At 30.3% G+C, this 23,121-nt stretch overlaps 2 protein-coding genes and 1 non-coding gene across 4 annotated transcripts; 2 read left to right on the top strand and 1 right to left on the bottom strand.

Annotated features, from left to right (window-relative positions):
• Positions 1-368: 368 nt before the first annotated feature.
• Positions 369-487, top strand: LOC118071555 (5S ribosomal RNA). The gene has a single exon (XR_004690912.1). It is a non-coding gene; the product is annotated as a 5S ribosomal RNA (ribosomal RNA).
• Positions 488-5,884: 5,397 nt separating this feature from the next.
• LOC118071482 (neprilysin-1-like) lies at positions 5,885-8,261 on the bottom strand. Its single transcript, XM_035090654.1, has 7 exons — positions 8,160-8,261; positions 7,827-8,089; positions 7,701-7,759; positions 7,576-7,627; positions 6,365-6,566; positions 6,123-6,290; positions 5,885-6,049 (listed from the first exon to the last, which is right to left on the bottom strand). Exons 1-7 carry the CDS (start codon positions 8,259-8,261, stop codon positions 5,885-5,887), a joined length of 1,011 nt encoding a protein of 336 aa, XP_034946545.1.
• Positions 8,262-13,155: 4,894 nt separating this feature from the next.
• Positions 13,156-14,843, top strand: LOC118071455 (uncharacterized). 2 transcript variants are annotated; one of them, XM_035090622.1, is made up of 5 exons: positions 13,156-13,292; positions 13,699-13,772; positions 14,033-14,218; positions 14,300-14,456; positions 14,541-14,843. In XM_035090622.1, the coding sequence occupies exons 2-5, from the start codon at positions 13,701-13,703 to the stop codon at positions 14,639-14,641; spliced, it is 516 nt and encodes a 171-aa protein (XP_034946513.1). In that variant the 5' UTR covers positions 13,156-13,292; positions 13,699-13,700; the 3' UTR covers positions 14,642-14,843. The 2 variants fall into 2 exon arrangements, with proteins under 2 accessions (XP_034946513.1, XP_034946514.1); XM_035090623.1 differs by lacking the exon at positions 13,156-13,292 and adding an exon at positions 13,367-13,614.
• Positions 14,844-23,121: the final 8,278 nt, after the last annotated feature.

Raw genomic sequence — 23,121 nt, 5'->3', positions numbered from 1 at the left:
ACCCTCCAGCAGCTGTTCTATATTGCATTATTATCCCTTCTATATTAAAAACTACCATGTTGCATTCATGAGTATATACGTGTATGTTTTTTTTATTTTAATTTAGTATGTTTTATGACACATTTATCATAAAAACCAATGATACATATTAATTAGCTCAAATATTTTTAATATAATTGAAATTTCATACTTCTATAAAATCTCAACTTATCCATCTATCCACCGATTTAGACGAAATGTGTTTCATGATACACATCTGAATTGTTGGATATCGATAATGAAGGAAACAGATATGCAGTTAAGGTCTAACAGATGGCAGTAGAAGTGCATTTTAGTTCGTTATAAGACAATAATGATTTTACACTATCGTCAACGACCATATCATGCTGAAAATACCAGTTCTCGTCTGATCACTGAAGTCAAGCAGCATTGAGCGTGGTTAGTACTTGGATGGGTGACCGCTTGGGAACACCACGTGTTGTTGACATCTTTTTTTTTCAATTAAAGAATATAAATCAATGAGGAAAAAACGAATATTGGTCAGTATTTTGAAAGAAATGACAAAATTTTTTTTAATACTGTATGATTGTATGTTATTTGAAATATTACAGTATATACAATAACACTGACATAATATAAACTGTGTTCTATTTCTCATTATTAGAATGAATTAATTTTTCGTCGACTTATCCTTCGATGGACAAATATTTCTAAGAGTAATAAAATAGCACTCAATAATTTAAAGATTAGAAGAATAAGTATAATTGACCGAACTTGGAGCTCACTTATCGGTGAACATGATTCTTTGATCTGTAATATGCATTAAAAATTCCATCTAGATTTTTAAATTGTATAGAAATTAATTACTATGGTATAGTTACTTAATAATTAGTTCTACATTGTCATTATTCCTAATAGTAATCAGTCAGTATATATTTCTAAACATATTTTTATCTAATATTTATAAATACCTTTTTGGGCAATGTAAAATGTTCTTGATTAATTTTTTTTTGCATTCCGCTTTCATACATTTTCAATAAACTGCAAATTTAAAATTTCTGGTCAATTATACTGAAAGTTATCTTCAGGTTAACTTACATTTTATTAAAGATTTTTTTATAAGGGCTGTTATGTTGAAACACAATGCCTTGTGACACTGTTGATAAATGATCGATAAAAACTGGTGTACAGCTTGGTGATGCATAAGCATAGACCAAATAGTCAATCGTTACAAATGCATATTTTTCATTTTCACACATACGTTTAAGACCTTCGGTGTGAGATGCTGGTATTGGATTTTGTGTTTTTAAGTGTTTGTGGTAAATTTTTTGCATAACTTCATTATCACTTTGCTAAAAATTTAATAAATTTATTGTTTGTTGTATTATCATCCGAAAATTGAAAGATTTGCAATGAATATACACAGAGAGAATTGTTCCACCAAAGTTAGCGAGCAGATGATTTTTTGATCCACCTTCGACTTTTGACCTCTATAACTTCCATACAAGTCATCGAATAACGATTTTAAAGAAGTATTTAAAAACTTCAGAATCTAAGCTAGAAATACATATCCATGAAAAATGTCAAAAAAATTTATTTCACCCTCAAAATGGCCTCAATAATGGGCAACTTCCCAAAAAAATGTGATTTTTTTTATATTTTAGCGATTTTAAGGGTGAAAAAAATTTTTTATACATTTTTTATGGATATTCATATTCAGCTTAGATCCTAAAGTTTCTAAAACGTCCCTAAAAACGATCATTGGACCGTCCGTTCATGAGTTATGAGGGTTTAAAGTCAAGGGGATGATGATTCGCAATTTGCATCCAGTTTTACCCCTTTTTAAGTGTGTTAAAGTGAATTTTCTTGGGCTGGGCCTCGATTCCGCATTTCTACGCATCAAGACGAAGAGAATGAGCCCGTCAATCATCAAAATTGGAGTACTTTTATTTTTTGGCCTAAAAAAATGGAAAGGGGTACCACTTGCCATTTTTTGGGGTCGAAAAATCAAAGTTGTCCGATTTTCAAGTTCGACCACTCATTCTCTTCGTCTCAATGCCTAGAAATGCGGAATCAAGTCAAACATACAACATACATTCAGTGAAAAAATTCTCTCTGTGTTTGAAGCTAAAATTATCAGGTACAGAGCACAGGACTATGTATAAAATATCTTGTACCTCAATAGTATTCCATACTTGAGCCTTTATTGCACCTAATTTGTAGTTGCTATTTTCAATCAGATCCTTGAAACTGGTAATAGGAAGTTTGAATTCTGGTGTCGTTATTATGCTCAAAAATACAGCGGAATAAAATGTTAATATAAGTAAAGCTGTAGTGTGAATTGTCAACTGAAAAATCCTTATCGGGACAAAGCGTGATTGATTTAATCCTGTAAATAATATGTCCAAACTCAGGCAGGTAAAATTTTTTAGGTTACATTTCCACGTACTGTTGTATTCCAACGAGATTTATTTAAGTAATTTTCAAATCACAAAACAATTGTATTCTGATTAATATTCTTCGTTATTTAATATTGGATATAGGTTTAAAGGAAGATAATTTTTAACAGATGTTTAGTATAGACTTGTCGAAGGAAGAATTATAAGTGATCTGACTAGTGAAGAATGTTGATCATATTTATATTAGTGCATGGTGTGCATTAGGTACTATGGTTGATGGTAGGGAAAAGGTTCCAAAGTGGAAAGTTGGGAAATGTGGGCGTTAAGTCAGTGACCGTAGTTTTATTGCATTTCTTTGAAAAAGTCATAAAGTTAGAAATTTAGAAACTTTATTGTTAGAATTAGAAAGTTTAATAATTTTATTGTTAACATTGGTGAATCATTAGGGTTTCCAACAGTACATACCTTGACCACACGTCGTTTTATAAACATCAAGAAGTATTTCTATATAATTCAAATTGCGTTTAATCGGTCTCCTTCTTAATCTTTCAATCACATTTATTTTCTGATAATATTTGAGAACAGATAATGCAACGCTTTCAATAATTATGGTCAATAAAATAGCAAACCATATAGTAATTTCGAAAGGTTTGAAATAGCTGGACCAACTGAATGCGTCATCAGGTTTCTTTATGAACATGGCATGGCTTAAAGATAGTAAGGTAATTTAAAATTAGTATTACATTTAAAGAAAACTATTTTTCGCCATACCCGTGCGGAAAATTCACTTTTCCATTGGAGAGGGGTTGAACTTTCGACACAGGTATGACGAAAGATCATATTCAGCCCTAGGGAAGACAATTAGACTAGCTTAAACCACGTGTTTACTACCCTTGCCTTCAGCTCGGGTTGTGATTTTACACGTGGTTCAAGTTAGACAACTTTTCCTCACTAGGTGGGAAATGTACTATTTAATTAACTAGACTAGAAATTAAACATATACTAAAAATGAGGTTTTGTACTTTGACATTATGAATGGGAATGAAAAATCAACATCTTCATTGCGTTGAAGGGAGAAAATAGTTGGAAAAAGAAAAACATCAATCGAATCATTCATTAATAAACCTATACCACCATTCCATGTTCCGTTTTCTTTAAATCCAATATCACTCACAAATGTGTAGGTAAACCTGAAAAATACTTAATCAATTAGACGCTTCTAAATTTCTCATCCCAGATGGAAAGTTCATTTTTCCATTGGAGAGGGATTGAACTTTCCACACACGTATGATGAAGAATCATATTCAACTTTAAGGAGGATAATTAGACTAGTTTAAACCACGTGTTTACCACCTTTGCCTTTGGCTCGGGTTGTAATTTTACACGTGGTTTAAGTTAGACTACTTTTCCTCACTAGGTGTGAAATGCACTCTTTCTCATACGTGCTAGAATATTATACTATCTTTGCATTCTATAAATTTTACAACAAAATGGGCTGTTTTGCGTGGCAAAATTGGCGAATATTTTTCCCCTAAATTCCGGTATTTTGACTTAAAATAGCCAGATATTTTCTATCTCAGATGAATCGTTGGAGATATACCTAAAATTCAATAGACTTTCTAATGACTTTGCCATCGTCCCTGTATATCCAGTTAATTGTAATTCATTATCAATTCTTTTGACAGTTGCGAGAGGTGGATTCTACAAAAATACCAGCGGAAAATATTTCTTCATTGCATCCAGATATTTTTATACTTACATGACGTATTCCTGCACGTAGAGTATGACCCGATAGAATCTCCTCAGGTCTAGTGAATGATTTAATTCCAGTTTCTTCGCTCCATGTTGCGAAAAGTAATTTGACAATTTCTCTTTTCTTATTATCTAATTTAACTTTCCATATTTTTTCTTGATTCATTTCATTTCTTTGAGAAACTATAAATTTATATCGATATGGGAAATACATGTTACTAAAAAAATCCTCTACTTTTGCATTAACGTTCATGAAGAAGCAGAATATTGGTTTCGATGTATCTACTGCTGATGTAATTAACTAATTGCATCAATATCAATGTATTAATTAATGTATTACAACAATAAATCATAAAAATACTTTGCATTTATACTTGAAATTTCGTACTGTCTGGATTATTGAAGTAAACTATAAGAGGTTTTATCGCTTTCTCAAATTCTTTCATGTTTTTCAATTTTTCATTGGGTTTCGCGAAAATAATTTGCTGATTCCATTGTTTTTTACTGATGTTAAAAGTATCATCGAATGAAAAAATGTAGTCACATTGATAATAATCATTGATATACATTATAATTTCTGCGTATGATTTTGCAGGAGTATTTAATTCACACAGAACTTGTAGAATACGAAACAATAAAACCATTAATATTATCTTAATCATTGCTTTTGTGATTTAAATATATTGTCCAAGGAATAATCTTCTCTCAAAATTAATTTTTCAAACCTTCAAAGTCGACTTTATTTTTTGTTATGAATTATTTTGAAAATAATCCTTGCTTATTGATCATCTTTATTTCGAATAATTCTACATTCTTCACTCCATGTTGCGAAAATAATTCCATGCGTATAATATTACAGTTCACTTATCGATATAACATATCTCTACAAATCTGTTCATGTTTCTAGTTTATCTTTACATATAAATGACGGGTGGATGCTTATTTATGAGTATTATTATATTAGATTATCATATTAGTAATTTTTTTTACAGTAGATTATTATTAAAAGAAAATATATATTTAATTTAAAATTGATATTGGTAATAATATTTGTTATCTTATTCTCACTACACTTGTAGATAAAAAAAAACAGTGCTCAGAATATAAATTATTGTTTTTTTTCCTTTTTTTCAGATGTCATATCGTAAATTATCGTGTAATTTATAAACATACTAGTAAATATAAGGTGCGCTTTGTGTGCGGTTTTTTTATTAAAAATTTGATTTTAAATTTTTAATTTAATAAATTGAATAAAAATAAAAAATAATTTGTTATAAAAAAATTTCTTCAAAAAATGGATAAATGCACACAGAAAAAGAATATCTCAGTTCAAGAAAAATTTTATTTATTCAAGATAATCTGGGTTTCGTATATAATGAAAATCATGTTATATTGGCTCGAGATAATATTTTTTTTGACTCGAGATAATTTTTTTCGAGCCAAGATATTATAGTTTTGCTTGAAATACATGATTGCTGAGAGAATAGTTTCTCTTCATTCGAGATATTCGTTGTGTGTGTGTGTGTAGTACTTACTCTTGTAATTAATTATTAATAGCTAATATGTACAATTATAGAAGAAAATTTTTTCCCGGGTAGTAGTAAGTATGAATAGAAATAAAAGGACCAAAATTCATTTTTATTTTATTTTTTATTATACTAAAACTACTAAACTAAGTTAATCTTCGATGTCGAATAATTATTCGTTTTACAATCAAGTAATTATTCCTCCAATTAAGCACATTTTTCTTCAGGATACATCTTAGCACCTTTAGAACAGTGAAAAGTCTCTGCAAAAATGCTACTACTTGAAAGAGCAGCATCTACCCTTAATTTTGAATGAATTTGACTTTTCCACATATCGTTGTCTATTTTATTAATATTTTTGGAACATTTGGTCTAAAAGATTAAAAAATATTACATTAAAAAGTGTCAGTTAAAGACATTAAAATAAATATTAAATAATTCTTACAGAAGCATAAATGAGGAATAAAAGCTGATCACTGTTAAGATGTTCAAGACCTGGTAATCTGATTCTTGATTCAATGTGGTTCTCTTTATAAATTTGAAATGCTTTATAACTTGCTTGGACTCCAATCATATCAGCGATATTTTCCATCAATTTTTCATATGGGTTCACCTAAAATCATTAGAATTAATTCTGCTGCTTATTTTTGTTTTTAATTAAAAATTTTGCTTTGGAATATAACCAACTTGATATGTTTTATTTCCTTCAACAACAGAATAGTTGGAATATTTTCTAATCATACATCTATAGTGGTCTTGAAGCTTGGGTTCAATGCGAGCAAACCAGGTTTCTTCTTCTCCATTTTCATGATAAGGATTCGCATAGCCGTAAAGGCTGTGGACGAGTTGATGTCCAACAACGGAACCAATACCTCCATAATTAACAACACTATTTATAAATAAATATTGCATTATGTGATAAAAAGTGCATACTAATTTGAAACGTCTGATATAAATTTACTGGCACGACTACGGTTTCCACGGCGCCACGAAATGACAATGAATTTCGATAGAACAATCCAAAATAAAACGAAAATGAGGAATAAAATTTTTTCGTATCTTGCTTAGTTGTCGAGATATTGATACTTTAAATTTTGGGTCTATATGGGCTTATACATGGGCATAATTTTGGACTAGAGTCCCATAAAATTGAGTCTGGCAACATAGAGTCAGGCAGAACTAAAGTCCCTTAAATTCTCATGAGACTTTAGGCAGGAATCGGGTAATATGGCGTCGTCTTGCCAGACTCCGTTTTGAGGGACTACAGAATTAGAAGGTGGTGGTCTCTAGTGGCGACATTCAGCCATTTGAATATCGTTTGATGATAAAAAATCACCCTGCAAGTATACAGTACCGAACATAAATGCTGTGTGATTTTCTGTAGAACAGTATAGGAAAATCTCATGTATAACCTTCAAAAAATTGAACAGCATTTATGTCTGGTACTGTACATTGTACCAAGTTACAAAAATTTTGCGAGTCAATAAAACATTTCGGCACCACGGAAATCGTAGTCAGAGAAGAGAGACGTGAATAAAAGTTTATTTCAAATGGGCCGATGTGTTCCAAAAATTTAGTATGAGTTCTTATGGAGCCAGGTAGGAGTTTAACATGGGTGGGGTGGTCTGGGATGATCCCTAAACAGAACACAGCGTTGATCTTCTATGCAGGCAGAGAAAAGAAATAATATAGAAGAACCACCGCATGGGGATCTGTTGGACGAATTCTTGGGGATACATATGGCATTTTAGCATTAGTTTTGTATCCCCAGCCATATAACAGCAGGTAAAAATTACCGTCCAACAGCTCTCATTAAGATGGTTCTTCTGTTATGTATATTATCTCTTTTCTTTGATGCAGGTCTATTTTCTCTGCCATAGTCTTCCCAATTTACTTACCCAGGTTGTTCAACATCAAAGTATGGTTTTTGTAAAATACCATAATTTACATCTGAAAAAATTAACGTAATGTTAATGACTACAATATTTTATGTTATATTAATCGAAAAATATTTCACACTTACATATTTTCAATTGATGAGGATCAAAAAAGGTGTGGGTTATTAATGGTGAAAAAGGCCACCTGTAAAATAATTAATACGTTAATAAAAGATCAGTTCACATGATTAATTAATAAATTTTAAACGTACATAATCGATTGGAATGATTCCAATCCTTCAATTAATTCAAATCTATCTCTAGTCAGAAGATTATTGAAAAAGGATTCACTTGTAGTAAGACCTTTATAAAAATTATTGACTAGAGTTTCATTTTTGTACCAAGTTGGATATCCAACATGAATGGGAAAATATTTTGCTGTATTAAACCAATAATTTTTCAATGATTCAGAAGTTGAAGTACGGTTGATTACGGTTTCTATTCCACTTTTAATATTTGGCATCATTTCTAGAGTCTGTGCAATGATATTTAATAATAAGATTTAATCATATTTTACTTGAAAATAAATTGATCAAAAATTTTACTTGATTTATGACTGCATCAGAAGCATATTTTTGTAAATAAATATAATCAATTAACAATGGATAAAATGATGTAGTAAATTGTTGGCACACTTTTTTCTGCATATTTTCGTTTTGAAAAATTGCGTGAAATACTGGTAACCATTGTTCTCTAATTATTTCCATTAATTCCAAATACAATACATTTACTGCAACACAATTAATGATAATTAATGTCATTATTAATTAAAGAGTATCGTTAGATGTACGTACCAATGATTTTTGGAGATGTTCGGTTCAATAAGCTATCTAGTTCTAAGAAGTAGTCTAATTGAAGAGAAGTGTTATCTGATCCAGAAACATTAAAATTAGGAACGCCGTGAAAGCTTTGTTTAATCATCTTTAGTAAATTGATCTGCAATATATTATGTAGTAAAGATGTGACCTCAAGATAGTACATATCTTTTTATTTTTAGTGTCAGAACTTACCGAAATAAACTGATTTTGGAATTCATCAATACTCATAATATTCAATTGTGGAGATTCATCATCAACTGATTCATTCATTATCCTATTTTTTATCTAGATAATTTAAAAAACATTCATTAATTGCTATAGATTGTGTTACTTATTCTTATTTTATTTATTTCAGCTTCTATATCTATACTACTATGTAAAATTCTGGTGTCTGTCTGTCTGTCTGTCTGTCTGTCTGTTTGGGGTAATCTCCGGAACGACTAATCCGATTGCAACCAAATTTTGCAGAAATGTAGAGGGCATTGTGGGGAAGGTTATAAGCTACTTTTTGTTTATGTAAATTGTTTCTAACATTTGAATTTGTTGTAAACAATGAAAAACGAAATCTAATCAATATATTTGAGAACGGTAATGGGTATTAAAATAAGCTTATATATACTATGCAATTACTATTTAAAATATTCTCGATCAATCCATTATTTTGCAACGTGATTATATAAATAACGAGGACAAAGTCACGGGAATCTGCTAGTTTTTGCTAAAACTTACCTGTTCCAATTCCCATTGGAACTTGATGATATCTTCTATGTCTTTCTCAAGCTTTGGCTCATTTAGAGACCTATTGTGACCTACTGCGAATGTCAGGGCAGTATGTTTAATAAGATTTGTGTAATTAATAACTTGAGGTAACTTTATAAAGTCATCAAAGTGATCTCCAAATGATATATCCTTTAGTCTTTGAGTTGGAGTAAATTCAAGCTGTAATTTTTATTATTAAAATTAGTCTGATAGTTAACGTTATTTTTTTAAAAATAAATGAATAATATTTTTTATTACTTTAAAGAGCAAAGGAGTATTTTTATCAGAATTGGCAGTAGAAATTGAGAAAAAGAGTGAAAAATGAATCATTTTTCGAAATGGAATATCAACATCTTGCCATGATTTATTTTTTGATAACCATTCATTCTCTGACATCAGAACTGGCCATCCCCCTTTTGAATCAACTGTCGTAAAGAGTTCTAACATCATTTCTTCCTCGGAACTATTAGCTAAGAATGACAATTCCATCGATAAATAATAAAAAAATAGAAAAATAATTTCGTACAAATTTATTACCTGCTTTTAAACAAGATTTATAGAATTGTTGAACTTTGGTTAGAATAGAATTTTTTGTTGGTGATGCATCATCCAACAGCTCTGAAAAAATTATTAACAAATTGATAATTTCATCTTAATTTATCTTCTAGCAACAAATCAATTTAACAACCTGGGAAAAATTTTCTTATATGATTGTATATGGAAAATCGGCCTTTATATGGTCCATAATATGATCTTATAGGTTTCATATACAATCCATACAAGATCAAATATGTTTTATATATGAACCATGAAGGCCAATTCAGCGGCCTAGTAAATTTTACAGGAACAGTCTAGTAATGCGGGACCATGTGCGCATGCTCAGTAAAATTTACCCAGGGTTACCCAGGAAATTTTACCAAGCTTCTAAGTTAAATTCGTTCTCAGCAAAATTAACTGTGTTTATCAGTAAATTTTATTAAGTTTTAAAAAATCTATAAATAAAGAAGTATTCTTTTATCAGATCCAATCTTTCATTATGTATTTTTTCTAATTAGTAGCATTGACAATTTGAGAAATATTTACACAATCATATTTAACTTCCCATTAAGAAATTATTGAAATTAGGTCGATTGGTAAGATTTGAATTTTCGTCATATCTCCACGTTTCATGGTATTTGCAGGCATACTGACCAATTTTTAGAATGATGCGTGTATACGTACGTACGTACGTACGTATGTCTGTACGGATGTCAGCATTTTTTTCGTTTTCGATATCTCAAGAACGGATTAAGATATCGACTTCAACTTAAATTAATTCGAAAGATATTATTAAAAAGAAGATCTGAGTGAAATTTGAACGAATTCAGTCAAGCTGTTTTTTTTTATAACAAAATAACTAATAAATAAATAAGAATATTGACTATCTAAAATACTTTTAAGCCAAACAATAACAATTTCATTTGAAAATTGAGTCGATACTGACTAGACATTATTGTTCACAACTAAACATAACTTTTATCAAACATGCATTGTTTATAACAATACGAATTTGTTATAAACAATTAAAAATTGCATTTATTGAAAAAATAATGTGTTTATCACATGGATTTGGATGCTTTCAACAAAATAATATTATTAATGAGGAAATATGACTCGTAAAAATTACACATTGTTTATAACAATACGAATTTGTTATAAACAATTACTAATGGGAAATTCGTCGTGTTAGCACCGACAAAGTGTGCTCAGACCAATTATTTTTTTTATATCTTCTAAAGGATTTAAATGCATTCGAACTCCTGCATTGCTGGACTGTCTCAGTAAAATTTACTGGGCCACTCAATAAAATGTAAAGAAAAAAATTCTCAGTGAATGTACGATCATATACGAAAAATTTTTCCTGGGTTGTTTCTTTACACAATAATACCTCTGACTTTATGTCGGATATTATCCTCCATGAACTCATCCCATGTTGGATTTTCACTTGACCAATTCCCACAAGAATATTCATAAAAACTATCACAAGGGTTCTCATGAAGATTCATGCTTCTTAATAATCTCTCAGCTAGAATATGTCATTGTATTAGTACTCGATTCTTGATAGAGTCAAGTGATCATATATGTATGTGTAAGTTTATAAATAAAAAATATCAGAACTTACCTGTTGCTCTGCAATTCTCACTTGTACAAACTGGTTCATCATTGCTATCACTCTTGACTGGTGAAATTTCCGCATAAATAACCGAAATTAAAACAGCAATAATAACTCTAGAGAAAAAAAATAATTTTATCAAAACATGACAATAAATAATTATATTAAAAAATATCGTATGATTATTTTTTTTACAGTAGATAAGAAGAACAGAAGTATCTTCGCGCCATATCTATTATTAATGTTATGAATTCGACTAATCGATTTTTTAATTATTCAAATACTAACAGTTCAAATTCGATGATGCTTTATTTATATTCTTACTATTATGTCTTCACACTTGCTCTTAGATACTCTGACACAAAAGAATATATTATTATCTAAATCATTTGTATTTCAGATAAGGTAATATTCAATTTATATAATTCAACTCTTGAATAAATATGAATTACTTGAATTTTAGGAAAGTTGTTGATTCACGCATTGTAGTTTAGTTTGGAATACTTTTTTATATCATTTCTATCTTGGCTTGTTAAGTTAACCTTGAAAAAATACATGACTGAGACAAAATTTGGTGAAGAGAATCGAGCTGAAAGAACTTGATAACACGTGTCAGAGAATCATCAATTGTATAACTAATTAGTTGTATAATTCAATGTTCATACAGTAGAGACCATGATGGATGGTGAGCATGTTATTACTTGGGCTAGCAGAAAACAAGATACTGTAGCTCTATCAAGCACAGAATCAGAATACATGGCTGTAAGTGAGGCTGCCAAAGGAATTTTATGGCTCCGAAAGTCACTAATTGATATTGATGAACCACAATTGGTGGTAACTCTATGTATAGATAACTAAAGTGCTATTAAACTCATTCGTAATCTTATTTATCAAAAAAGAACAGAATGTATAAATATAAGATAAAATTTCATGAGGGAAAAGGTAGAACAAAATGTCATGAATATTTAATCGAGTAGCAAAGACCCGTAAAATTTTGGAAATCTGTCCAACAATAGCTGTAACCAGTGACTTCTTGGAGAAAAAAAATAGATCTACACAGATTTACATTTTTTAGATCTGATTTAAATTAATTTGATCTATTCATATCTAAAAAACTAAAGAAAGAGATCACAGAAGATTTAAAGTGATCAAAACAAATGTACACAGAATGAAATAGATCTAATTGTGCCTAAAAATAGATCTAAGTAGATCTATTTCATTCCTTCCCGGGTTAAGCTTGGAGTTAACATGCTATCCCAAGAAGAAATAAAATAGATCTACATAGATCCACATTTTCGCCATTTTTTAGATCTAACCCGATCTACTTATATCTAAAAAACTAAAGAAAATTTGATCTAAGTAAATCTATGTATATCTAGTGAAATTACTGTATGTCTATGAAGATCTCCATTGATCTCGATGATAAAAAAAAATTTAATACATCTACAGAGACCACAGAAGATCTGAAGGGATCAAAACAAATGTACACAGAACAAAGTAGATCTAATTGTGCCTAAAAATAGATCTAAGTAGATCAATGTAGATCTATTTTATTTTTACCCCGGGAGTTAATGAAAACACATACTTATACCTTGATAGGCCAATCAATACACGTTCTACTTAGGAAAAAAATTACATTTATTTTTTATACAATAATTATTATACATTATAAATATATATATAATAATAATAATAATAATAATAATAATTATCATTATTAACGTAATATTGTAATATCCCGCGCACTTTTAAATAAACCGGGTGGGAATTTGACCTCGTCGCAGTAGTTCTACAAAAACGTCAGTATAAAATGTGGGGTTAGTGTTTACCTTGTCGTCTTTTTAATACTACTGATCATCAATTTGATATTAATAAATATATATATATATAAATATTAAGTGTTCAGCACTTTTCCCAGTATTCCTCAATTAATTGCTACCTAAAGGAAAGTAAGTACTGTTGTTTATTATTCCATGACTTCTTAAATTCACAGTATAATTTTATTTTCCGTATGACGCAGTAGAATTTTTGTTGGTTACGTTTATTTTTGAACATTTTAAAATATTCGTCATCGTTATAGTCTGAAATTTACAGAGCAAACAAATCATTTAGTTAAAATAGGAATACCTGAATATAATTATTATGAAAAGGAAATAATTGGTTAATTTTAATGTCAGTATATTGACAGTTGCTGTAAATAATTACTTCTTTATATTCTAAGTCCATTTTTATTTTCTGATTGCCGGTATAATATTTGAAGACATTAAAAAGGGGAGTATTTACGAAATAGTTTTATTTTTTTTTATAATAACTTATAGGTTAGAATTTTTTAATTTCAATTGATATTTATTTCAGACATGGGACTCAAATCATGTTGCTTTTATGCTTCTCTGAAAAAAGGATCATTGATTATTGGGGTTCTTAACCTTGTAAGTATCATTTTATATACAAAATGAATCATTTCTCTATCATTGACTCATTACTACAATCTTATGTTACTAATGTTGTTAGATCACTGTCAATCTTGCTGTATATTGTATCTACTTATTGTTATTCATTTTGAATTCATTATGAAAAAAATTAAAACAAAAGGTTTTGTAATTCACAAGGCCTCTGGTTGCAATCATCACAATAAAATTAAATTTTATTTTATCATTTTAAAAATTAAAATTATTACTGATACTTTCAGATTGGCTGTTTGATGCTGCTGATACCTCTCAGTTTACTTCCCGGATTAATAAGTCCACTACTTGATCCAAAAAATGAGAGGACTGAGATAATTATTTCGTTTATAAAAGGTTGTGTTGCTGGAGCTGTCACATATGTGATATTTGTCATTTTATTATTAATTATTTTCATCATTGGAGTTGTCAGAGTAAGTACAAACTAGACTGATATGAATTAATGTAATAGAAGAAGGGAAATAAGTGTGAGGCTAATCAATTTTATCTTACAGATGAATCATAAACTCATATTTCCATACTTATGTGTTGGATTTACCAATTCTCTAACAATTCTACCTTTTGGTATTGCTATGATTACCATTGTCACTACTGCTCCAGAAGTTAGCAGCACAATATGGGTATCATTCATTCAATATCTGATTTCATCAAGTAAGATATTAAATTTAATATTCATCTGAAACGTTTTTTTTAAGTATGTTCATTATTATATTTATGTTGTTCCTTTTTTTTTAGCCATAAATGTTTATTTCATGCTGGTTGTTTATTATTATTATCAAGAGTTGAAGGATAAAGCACATAAAGGTGGAATATATTCATCATCAAATCCATCATAAGAAGAAGTATTATGTCAAGAATTAAATATTGAGGAAATATCTTTTTTCCACTGAAGAATAAGACTTTCAGTCCAGTCATATTAGATTTTAAATCGGGAAATCTTGAAATGGATGAAATTTTAATAGAATATTTGTAGGGAATGTAGAATTAGTTTCCCCTAAAAAAAAGTAAGCTCCGACACCGGGCAAGGGTTAAAATCACCCTTTAAACGCTTTTTTATGCATTTTTTCCCTAAGTGACATAAAAAAAAATCGCAAAAATAAATAGCATCAATCGATAAAGTTTTTAATGCTGAGTCGATTAATGATATTCATTTTTTTGATTTTTTATTAACGATACATGGGGTAACTGGGGGTAGAATAGAAATAATAATAAGAAACTATTTGCATAGTGAGCTCAAGTTAACTTCAATTAACTTTACTTAAAAAACAGAATCAATTAAAACTAACTTGCAAATAGTTTTTTAGGGGAAACTAATTCTACATCCCCCACAAATATTCTATTAAAATTTGATCCATTTCAAGATTTCCCGATTTAAAATCTAATATGACTGGACTATTTATAAGAAAATAGTTCAATACTCATTTGATATTGGAGTCATGAGATATATGCATAAAATTTTTATAACAATGAAAAATGTATTCATAAGCAATTCTTTTGCTGAAATGGTGTTTTTTTTTCGTCAGTGAGATTAATTTAGACGATGGTTTCGGTACCACGCTTAAATAACCGTGCATTAATAACCGCAAGATAAAATAACTGCAGGTAAAATAACCGTTATTTTGTGATTATGTAGAATATGCAGTCTCGTGTTTAACGGCAAAACCAACTGAATTGTATCTTATTCTGTAGGATTTTCAATCTTGTGTTTCCTTGTAGTGTAACAATAGTATTACTTATGCGGCAAGTTCAGATTTATTTGATATTTCCTGCGTCTTGAACGATTGCCACTCACTTTGGTGTAAAATATAAGAAATTGGTACTTTAGTTATTTGAATCGCAATTATTTTATCGGGTGGTTATTTCGTCTGTGGTTATTTTTGCACGGTTATTTTGTCCGCGGTTATTTAATCAGGAAACCATAGTTTCTAGAGTACACTTTGACCGAAGATTGAACTTATTATACCATATTTTTTACATAACTATATTGTCAGAAAGTTTCATTTTGTACACATTTATTACTCTGTTAATTAAGGTAGTTCATTCGCTCCGGGTCGTATGAAAAAAAAGACCCAGGGCCCTTCGAAATAAAATTAATTTTTTTATGAAGTATACACGGAGAAAATTTTCGCATAAAAATTACCCTAAAATCTGATGTAAAATTTACTCTACAGAAGAGTAACCGTGGGACGTAACGACCGCAAGATATTTTTGACTCTACAGTAGAATAATTTTTACCCTGATCAAAGGAGAGATAAAAAATACTCCAGTAAAGGGGTAATATTCCTCGCCATTCAAGCGTAAATTTTTTGTGTGGTAAATTAATTATTTAATATTTCTATTACCTACTGCCATCTACTAGCGTTGTGCGGTGGAAGATCGAAGTTCGATGTCAATTGAAATTGAGTAGGTAATAGGGAAATCATTTGAAAAATGATAATTTTTAGGGGTGCGCTGGAAGAAGGGAGCATTGTTAGGGCACTAAGAAATTGAGAGAAGACTGCGAGATCAGGCAATTGGCGAGCTTAATACTCACCCTCTCTACTCAAGTAGAATGAAGTTTAAAAAATCATCTGCTCGCTAACTTTGTACCTTTATAACTCCCATACAAGTCATCAAATAACGATTTTAAAGAGGTATTTGGAAACTTTAGAATCTAAGCTAGAAATATATATCCATAAAAAACGTTTAAAAAATTTATTTCACCCTCAAAATGGCCAAAATAATTGGCAACTTCCCAAAAAAATGTGATTTTTTTTATATTTTAGCGATTTTAAGGGTGAAAAAAATTTTTTATACATTTTTTATGGATATTCATATTCAGCTTAGATCCTAAAGTTTCTAAAACGTCCCTAAAAACGATCATTGGACCGTCCGTTCATGAGTTATGAGGGTTTAAAGTCAAGGGGATGATGATTCGCAATTTGCATCCAGTTTTACCCCTTTTTAAGTGTGTTAAAGTGAATTTTCTTGGGCTGGGCCTCGATTCCGCATTTCTACGCATCAAGACGGAGAGAATGAGCCCTCAATCATCAAAATCGGAGTACTTTTATTTTTTGGCCTAAAAAAATGGAAAGGGGTACCACTTGCCATTTTTTGGGGTTGAAAAATCAAAGTTGTCCGATTTTCAAGTTTGACCACTCATTCTCTTTGTCTCGATGCCGAGAATCACGGAATCAGGTCAAACCTCTGAAAAATCAATTGTTTCACTCCTAAAATGGGGTAAAACCGGAACTTTCTTCAATTTTAGCATAAATTATACTCGAATCATAATTTTGACTAGTGCAATAAAAAGCTGACATTCTCACGAATCCATTGATATCCTTATTATTCATGTAGGCCTCATAGATCCTGAGTTATTAGCAGAAAACAAAGTTATGCTGCGCGAAATCATAGAAAAACCTTTAAACGCTCATAACTCGAAAACTAAGCGAGATACGGCATTTTTGACGGGGATATCCTATAGGGGGGATCAAATTTTTTACTCAGGTCCAGATCTTTCATATGAGCCCTCGATCAACCCCCTACCATCAATAGCATAGAAGTTATGCACATTTTTATGTTCTACAATTTTTCGCCAATATCTCATGTTTTTTCCAACAAAACAAGGTCAACAGCCAGTGTTTTGGAATCGTCTCATCAAGATCTTCCCATTGCCATTCATAATTTTATGATCCAAACATAAATTATGATTTCAACCTTTTTTGCCGTAAAATCGAAATAGAACTCCAAATAATAATTTCTAAATTCAATATCAACCAAATATCCTTCCAAAAGGTAAATTCTCTAGGTAAGCCCTCGATCAACCCCCTAGCATCATCAGCATAGAAGTTATACACATTTTCTTTAAGTATTTTTTATTTTTGCTTATATCTCGTATTCTTATCGACTGATTTTCATGTTCGACTGCTCATTCTCTCCGTCTTGATATCAATAAATGTACTATCATGCCAAAAGTTCAGAAAATTCATTTCTTGGCCCCTTCAAATAGCATGAAACCAACAATTGCGATATCTTTATCATGAATTTTTCACGTGTGGTACGACGTAGTTCGGCCTTGATATTTTTTTTTGATTAAAATCCAACTCATTGGATCTTTTTTAATTTAATGACTACCATGATCGAACTGCCGCTAATATCATTACCAACTCGACTTCAAAGTGTCCGCCTTCTCTATGACTAACACGACTTCGTCAAGACGCATGATTACGCCTGTCTCATTTTTCATTGGTGCAATATCTTCCTACTCAAGAGCTCTCTTTTCTCCTTGAAGTGGAGGGGCATCGTCATCAGCAAATTAACACAGAACGAAGGTAATGTTTGCTCCACCTGCTTCTTGACGTTATAGAGCTTCAATGCTTCAGTTCCTGATTAGATTCCAGCTGTCTACTCATTACTTCAAAATTGTCACAAATTTCTGCAGCGTGATGTTGGTGGTCACATTATAAATGTGATTTTTGTACCTCAGTTATCATCATCTTCTGATAGAAATTATTATCTTCCATAAATAATTCATCAGAGGTTAAAATTTCATCCACACAACTTTTAATAAGAAACTTTTTATTTTCTTCTCCCTCTATTTTGTCCTTTCTAAAAACATTCGATAAAATAATTGATATTTTTTAACTTCAAAAAGAAAGTATAAATTACGTAGAACTTACAGGAAGTAAAATGTTTGTTTAACTGATATTTACTTATTTTTTGAAAAAGGATTTCATTTTACAGAAATCCATTTTTCTACACGACCGAAAATTACAGAATTTTTCAAAAAAAAGAACTACAATTGCAGTACATAAACCAATTCCTAATAGAATAAAAGCAAATATCAGATTTTCTAAATTTATAGGTCGAAAATCCTCGTCGAGATTTGCTTCATCTATTTTATATCTAGAGCTGTATTGTCTATATATGATCCGGCATATATACTGTTGGAAACCTAAATCTCCAAGCAAAAGAAAAAATTGATATATCCGACGATACAATGGACTCCCTCGACGTATAGGATGTTGAACATAAAACGAATCAAAAGTTTTTTTACTGAGATACAAATTTTTCTGATTGTAAGTTTGATTCCGAAATTCGATATATTCTCCAATACAGGCTGCTGCTGTATTATTGTATATTAAATATTGCAAACAAGTACTTGTAAGTGACACTGAATGTCCACGTTCTTCCGGTGTTTTTGCAAGATCTCGATAAACATCCTCCCAATAATAAACTTCAGTATATCCTAAATCTTGCAGATCCTGCAGTGTATCAGGATGTTTTCGTAATTGAGGTTTCGTCAAAAATTCCGCTAAATGGCCATTAAAAGTGGCTTGAATAATTAAAAAGTAAATAAACACAACGCCAAAAAAAATTCGCAAAGAAAGTGTATTCATTCGCGTGCAAAGACCTTGGCTTATCAGTAATCGAATTATTTCAAACATTATGAATATAATGTTTTTGTTTTCAGTGAACCATATAACAATGGATGTTGCTATGAGAATGAATAGTGTAAACAAACTTATCCAAACTCCATAAAAATCTCGAATTTTTTCTGCTGGAGTTTGATAGCCTTTATGATATGTAACAATAGCATACTCTGACATTGATGCTGGATATGAACCTTCTAGGGGAAAATGATAGTCTTCAAAGTGCATTTTGTTGAGTGTTAATATTACATCACATGAGGAATTATACCAAATATCGTATAGATACTTTTCCCAAAAGTTCAAGTATTCTTCACTTGAAGATTGATTGCCATGAAAGTAAATTACTATTCTGGCTTTTGTAGCTGTAGCTAAAGTATCAATCATCAACCTTCTAAATGACGTCAAAGACTCTGGATAATCATCGAGAATTTGTCGATCAAAGAATTTGTTCTCTAAAAAAGAATATGGTATTTCTGGATCACTTGCAACAATAATTTCATAATTACTCAAATTTTTTGTCCGATCAAAATAAAAATCATCACTGATTTCCTCTGAAAGAAAAAATAGTTATCAATTTTATAATGAATAAAATAAAATTCGAAAGATTCTTCTTCTTATTTATATAAAGAGTTTTTGTTTTATCCCTACGTAAAATTCGATTTTGCTCCTTGTTCAGAGGTAGTAAAGCTCGACATTTCTTCCTTGTATAAAATTACAAAATTTGTTTGTGCGCATGCGCACACGCATGTTCTCCTAATAGTCCCGTAACGGTGCAATTAAAAATAGGGGTATTAGTGAATAAAATTGCACCGTTACTGGACGATAACCTCTAAACTGAGAATAAAATCGAAATTTTCGTGACAATATGACAAAAAGATGTATTCACACAAAATTTTCTCACGAAAGAAATACGATATTTTACTCCCTCGATACGAAATATACTATTTTCTCATACCTCTACCGAAAGTTAAAGTTTGCTCCCTGTTTTCAGGTTTCAACACAACGTATTCTATCTCGCACAAAAAGACAAAAAATCGTGTGTGCGCATGCCCAGAAGGGTGTTGTTTTTCTCTGCGAGAGAGAAAACGTCACTTTTCCAACCTCAAAACAGACAACAAACTTTACTTTCGGATGATGGTATGATAAAAAATAGTATGTTGGCTACGGGAGTAAAGTACGATATTATTACCTGGGTATTTGCTGAGGGTGCAATTTTATACCCAAGTCAGAATGTCATACTTTTCTCCCTTGGTTAATAATGTACTATTTATAACACAAGCTGTACCTTCTACATCTATTCTTTCAAATACCGTTGAATCTCGATGTAATACAATCTCTTTAACTGGTTTCCATTCCTTAGGTGCATAATTAGAGATACCATTGTAAGTATAAATTTTGACTTTTTGATCAGCGTTAGAACATAATAAATAAGATGTTAGTATTTCATATCCCTCCATTAATTTAAAAATATTTTCTGTAAACTTGATATCACATGGTTCAATGAATAAAATATAAATTGGTATCATAACATTCCACCATTCTGTATTGTGACATACGTCTAAAAAGAGTTCCTCTATACTCATTCCTTCGATGATAAATACAAAAGCATCAAACTTCTTGAAGTTGTGTAAATTCTCATCATTACTTCTTGCATTTCTATGAGAAAATATTGATATTCCTCCTTGTAATTCTTCTAACCATTTTAAATTTATTTCCTTCACATCAGATGAAATTAGCACAGTGGAATAATCTTCTGTATGAAGCTTAAATATTTGTATCTGTAAATTACAGAAAAGTATTATCAAAATTTAATACTAAGATCGTTTTCACATACCAACACATCAAAGATTCTAGATGTGGCATCATCAAAATTTTTATTATTTCCAATCACTAATCGCTCGTATTCACAATTGGTTTCATAGATAAAAATGATAAAAAATAGTTTCTTAAGTAGATTCATTATCTTGTCTGAATAAAATGTTCAACTAAAACTTGATGATTCCATGGACTGAACTATGCATAGGGTACTTTTTTGTTCCACTGTTTCATTTACATAAGATTCGTACAAATTGACAAAGTTAAAATATTTATTTCGTAAATAACTGACAGTAAAACTAACAGTCTCTAATATAGATTAAATCTCATTTGGTTGTTAACAGCATGACATAGATGTTTGTTACAAACATAGCGTAAACCTCGGAAATTATCTGGTGAATCAATCTACTATGTTACTTCCAGGATTTACTATTTGATGAATCTTATGATGATAAAAATGAAATAATAAAAATATTATAAATAAAATTTTTTTGGTATTCTGTAATAAGAGATTTATTTCAAGATGTTGAGGATGTTGAGGATAATCATCAACTTTGTATGATTAAGGAAAGAATATATAGAAAACATGCAAGCAAACTATTTTCAGTCCTTTAATAAATTCAAAAAAAAATGGCAAAATAAAAATAATTTGTGAAGATTTATTTCCCCATTTTATGGAATTCGTAGAAGTTCAAAATATCGACACAATTGAGTTAACAGGATGCTCCAACAATCTTATCTATTTCCTGTACAGATGTATTTTATTATATCAGTTGTTGGGTCGAACTTCATGAACTGCTTCACGATGAAATAACATACTGGTTTTGATAGGTGATATTTACTGTACATAAATACTAAAAGAAATCCACTTGATCACATGATTGCTTATATGAAAAACACCTCGATGTTTTGTAACGTTTTATTAAATTTATATTTCTTGCTTTTTATAAAAAATGAATAAAAAATTCCACCTGTCGATATCGGATAACTAGTATAGGTACGATGAATGTAATCTATTAGATGTTTAAAAAAAAATATCTACAAGTTATAGAATACAACAAGATCGATATAAAAATACTTTGGATCTGTCCTAAAGATCTTAAGAAATCTGTTAGAATTTTTTATTCCCATCGAGAAAATAAGAGAGTGACGGAAATGGTACATTATTAACCAAGGGAGCAAAGTATGACATTCTGACTCGGGTATAAAATTGCACCCTCAGCAAATACCCAGGTAAGAATATCGTACTTTACTCCCGTAGCCAACATACTATTTTTTATCATACCATCATCCGAAAGTAAAGTTTGTTGTCTGTTTTGAGGTTGGAAAAGTGACGTTTTCTCTCTCGCAGAGAAAAACAACACCCGTCTGGGCATGCGCACAGAGGATTTTTTGTCTTTTTGTGCGGGATAGAATACGTCGCTTTGAAACTTGAAAACAGGAAGCAAACTTCAACATTAGGTGGGGGAATGAGAAAGAAATGATTAATGTATCATTCTGTCATTCTCTTGGATATTTTTGAATTTATAAAAACATTTGTATTGATTTATGAAAATTTTTTTATTCAATCTTTGTAAATAATAGATAACTAAACGAAATAAACTTTTTTATTCAATACCACTCAGCTGAAAGCAGTATAAATTCGGTGGCAAATGTCACTTCATCATCATTTTAATCCGTTTTTTTTCCGTATGTATTTCTTATGTGCATTCATACTTTGATTAATGGCTCACAGTATATATTATTTCTGGTTGTTTAGCAGTTGAATTATTTTGAATTTATGCCATTCTTATTTGTGTAGGCCGAGTAAATCCATCGTTTTTTTTTTTTTAAATTCACCTTAAGATTTATCATAATAATCAGTCTAATCAGTGTAAAAATAGTTAATAATCATTTTTATGATTGACGTCACCCACATTTTACAGTTTTCATCAAGTCAAGATGTTTCGAAATTTATCATCATGCGTAATTGGCTTTTTAATGTTATTATCAACGATAAGCTGGAGTGTCAGCGATGACTTAAATTTGCCACAAATTGACACAGTCGTGCAAAATAATGGTAATTTTAATTACACAAAAATTTTGAACTT

The sequence above is a fragment of the Chelonus insularis genome, unplaced genomic scaffold (assembly GCF_013357705.1).
Source record: "Chelonus insularis isolate UGA/USDA-ARS -01 unplaced genomic scaffold, ASM1335770v1 contig_85_pilon, whole genome shotgun sequence".
Lineage (NCBI taxonomy): Eukaryota > Metazoa > Arthropoda > Insecta > Hymenoptera > Braconidae > Chelonus > Chelonus insularis.
Note: the sequence above shows the minus strand (reverse complement) of the source record. Positions and strands in the feature narration are given on the sequence as shown.

Coding starts and splice junctions, on each gene's coding strand:
- LOC118071482 (XM_035090654.1), bottom strand. CDS start 8,261: ATGCAGAAAAAAGTGTGCCAACAATTTACTACATCATTTTATCCATTG. Junction 7,628..7,700: donor TCCTCATCAATTGAAAATAT/GTAAGTGTGAAA, acceptor TAATTTTTTCAG/ATGTAAATTATGGTATTTTA. Junction 6,567..7,575: donor TTTGATGTTGAACAACCTGG/GTAAGTAAATTG, acceptor ATTTATAAATAG/TGTTGTTAATTATGGAGGTA.
- LOC118071455 (XM_035090622.1), top strand. CDS start 13,701: ATGGGACTCAAATCATGTTGCTTTTATGCTTCTCTGAAAAAAGGATCA. Junction 14,219..14,299: donor TCATCATTGGAGTTGTCAGA/GTAAGTACAAAC, acceptor TTTATCTTACAG/ATGAATCATAAACTCATATT. Junction 14,457..14,540: donor TCAATATCTGATTTCATCAA/GTAAGATATTAA, acceptor CTTTTTTTTTAG/CCATAAATGTTTATTTCATG.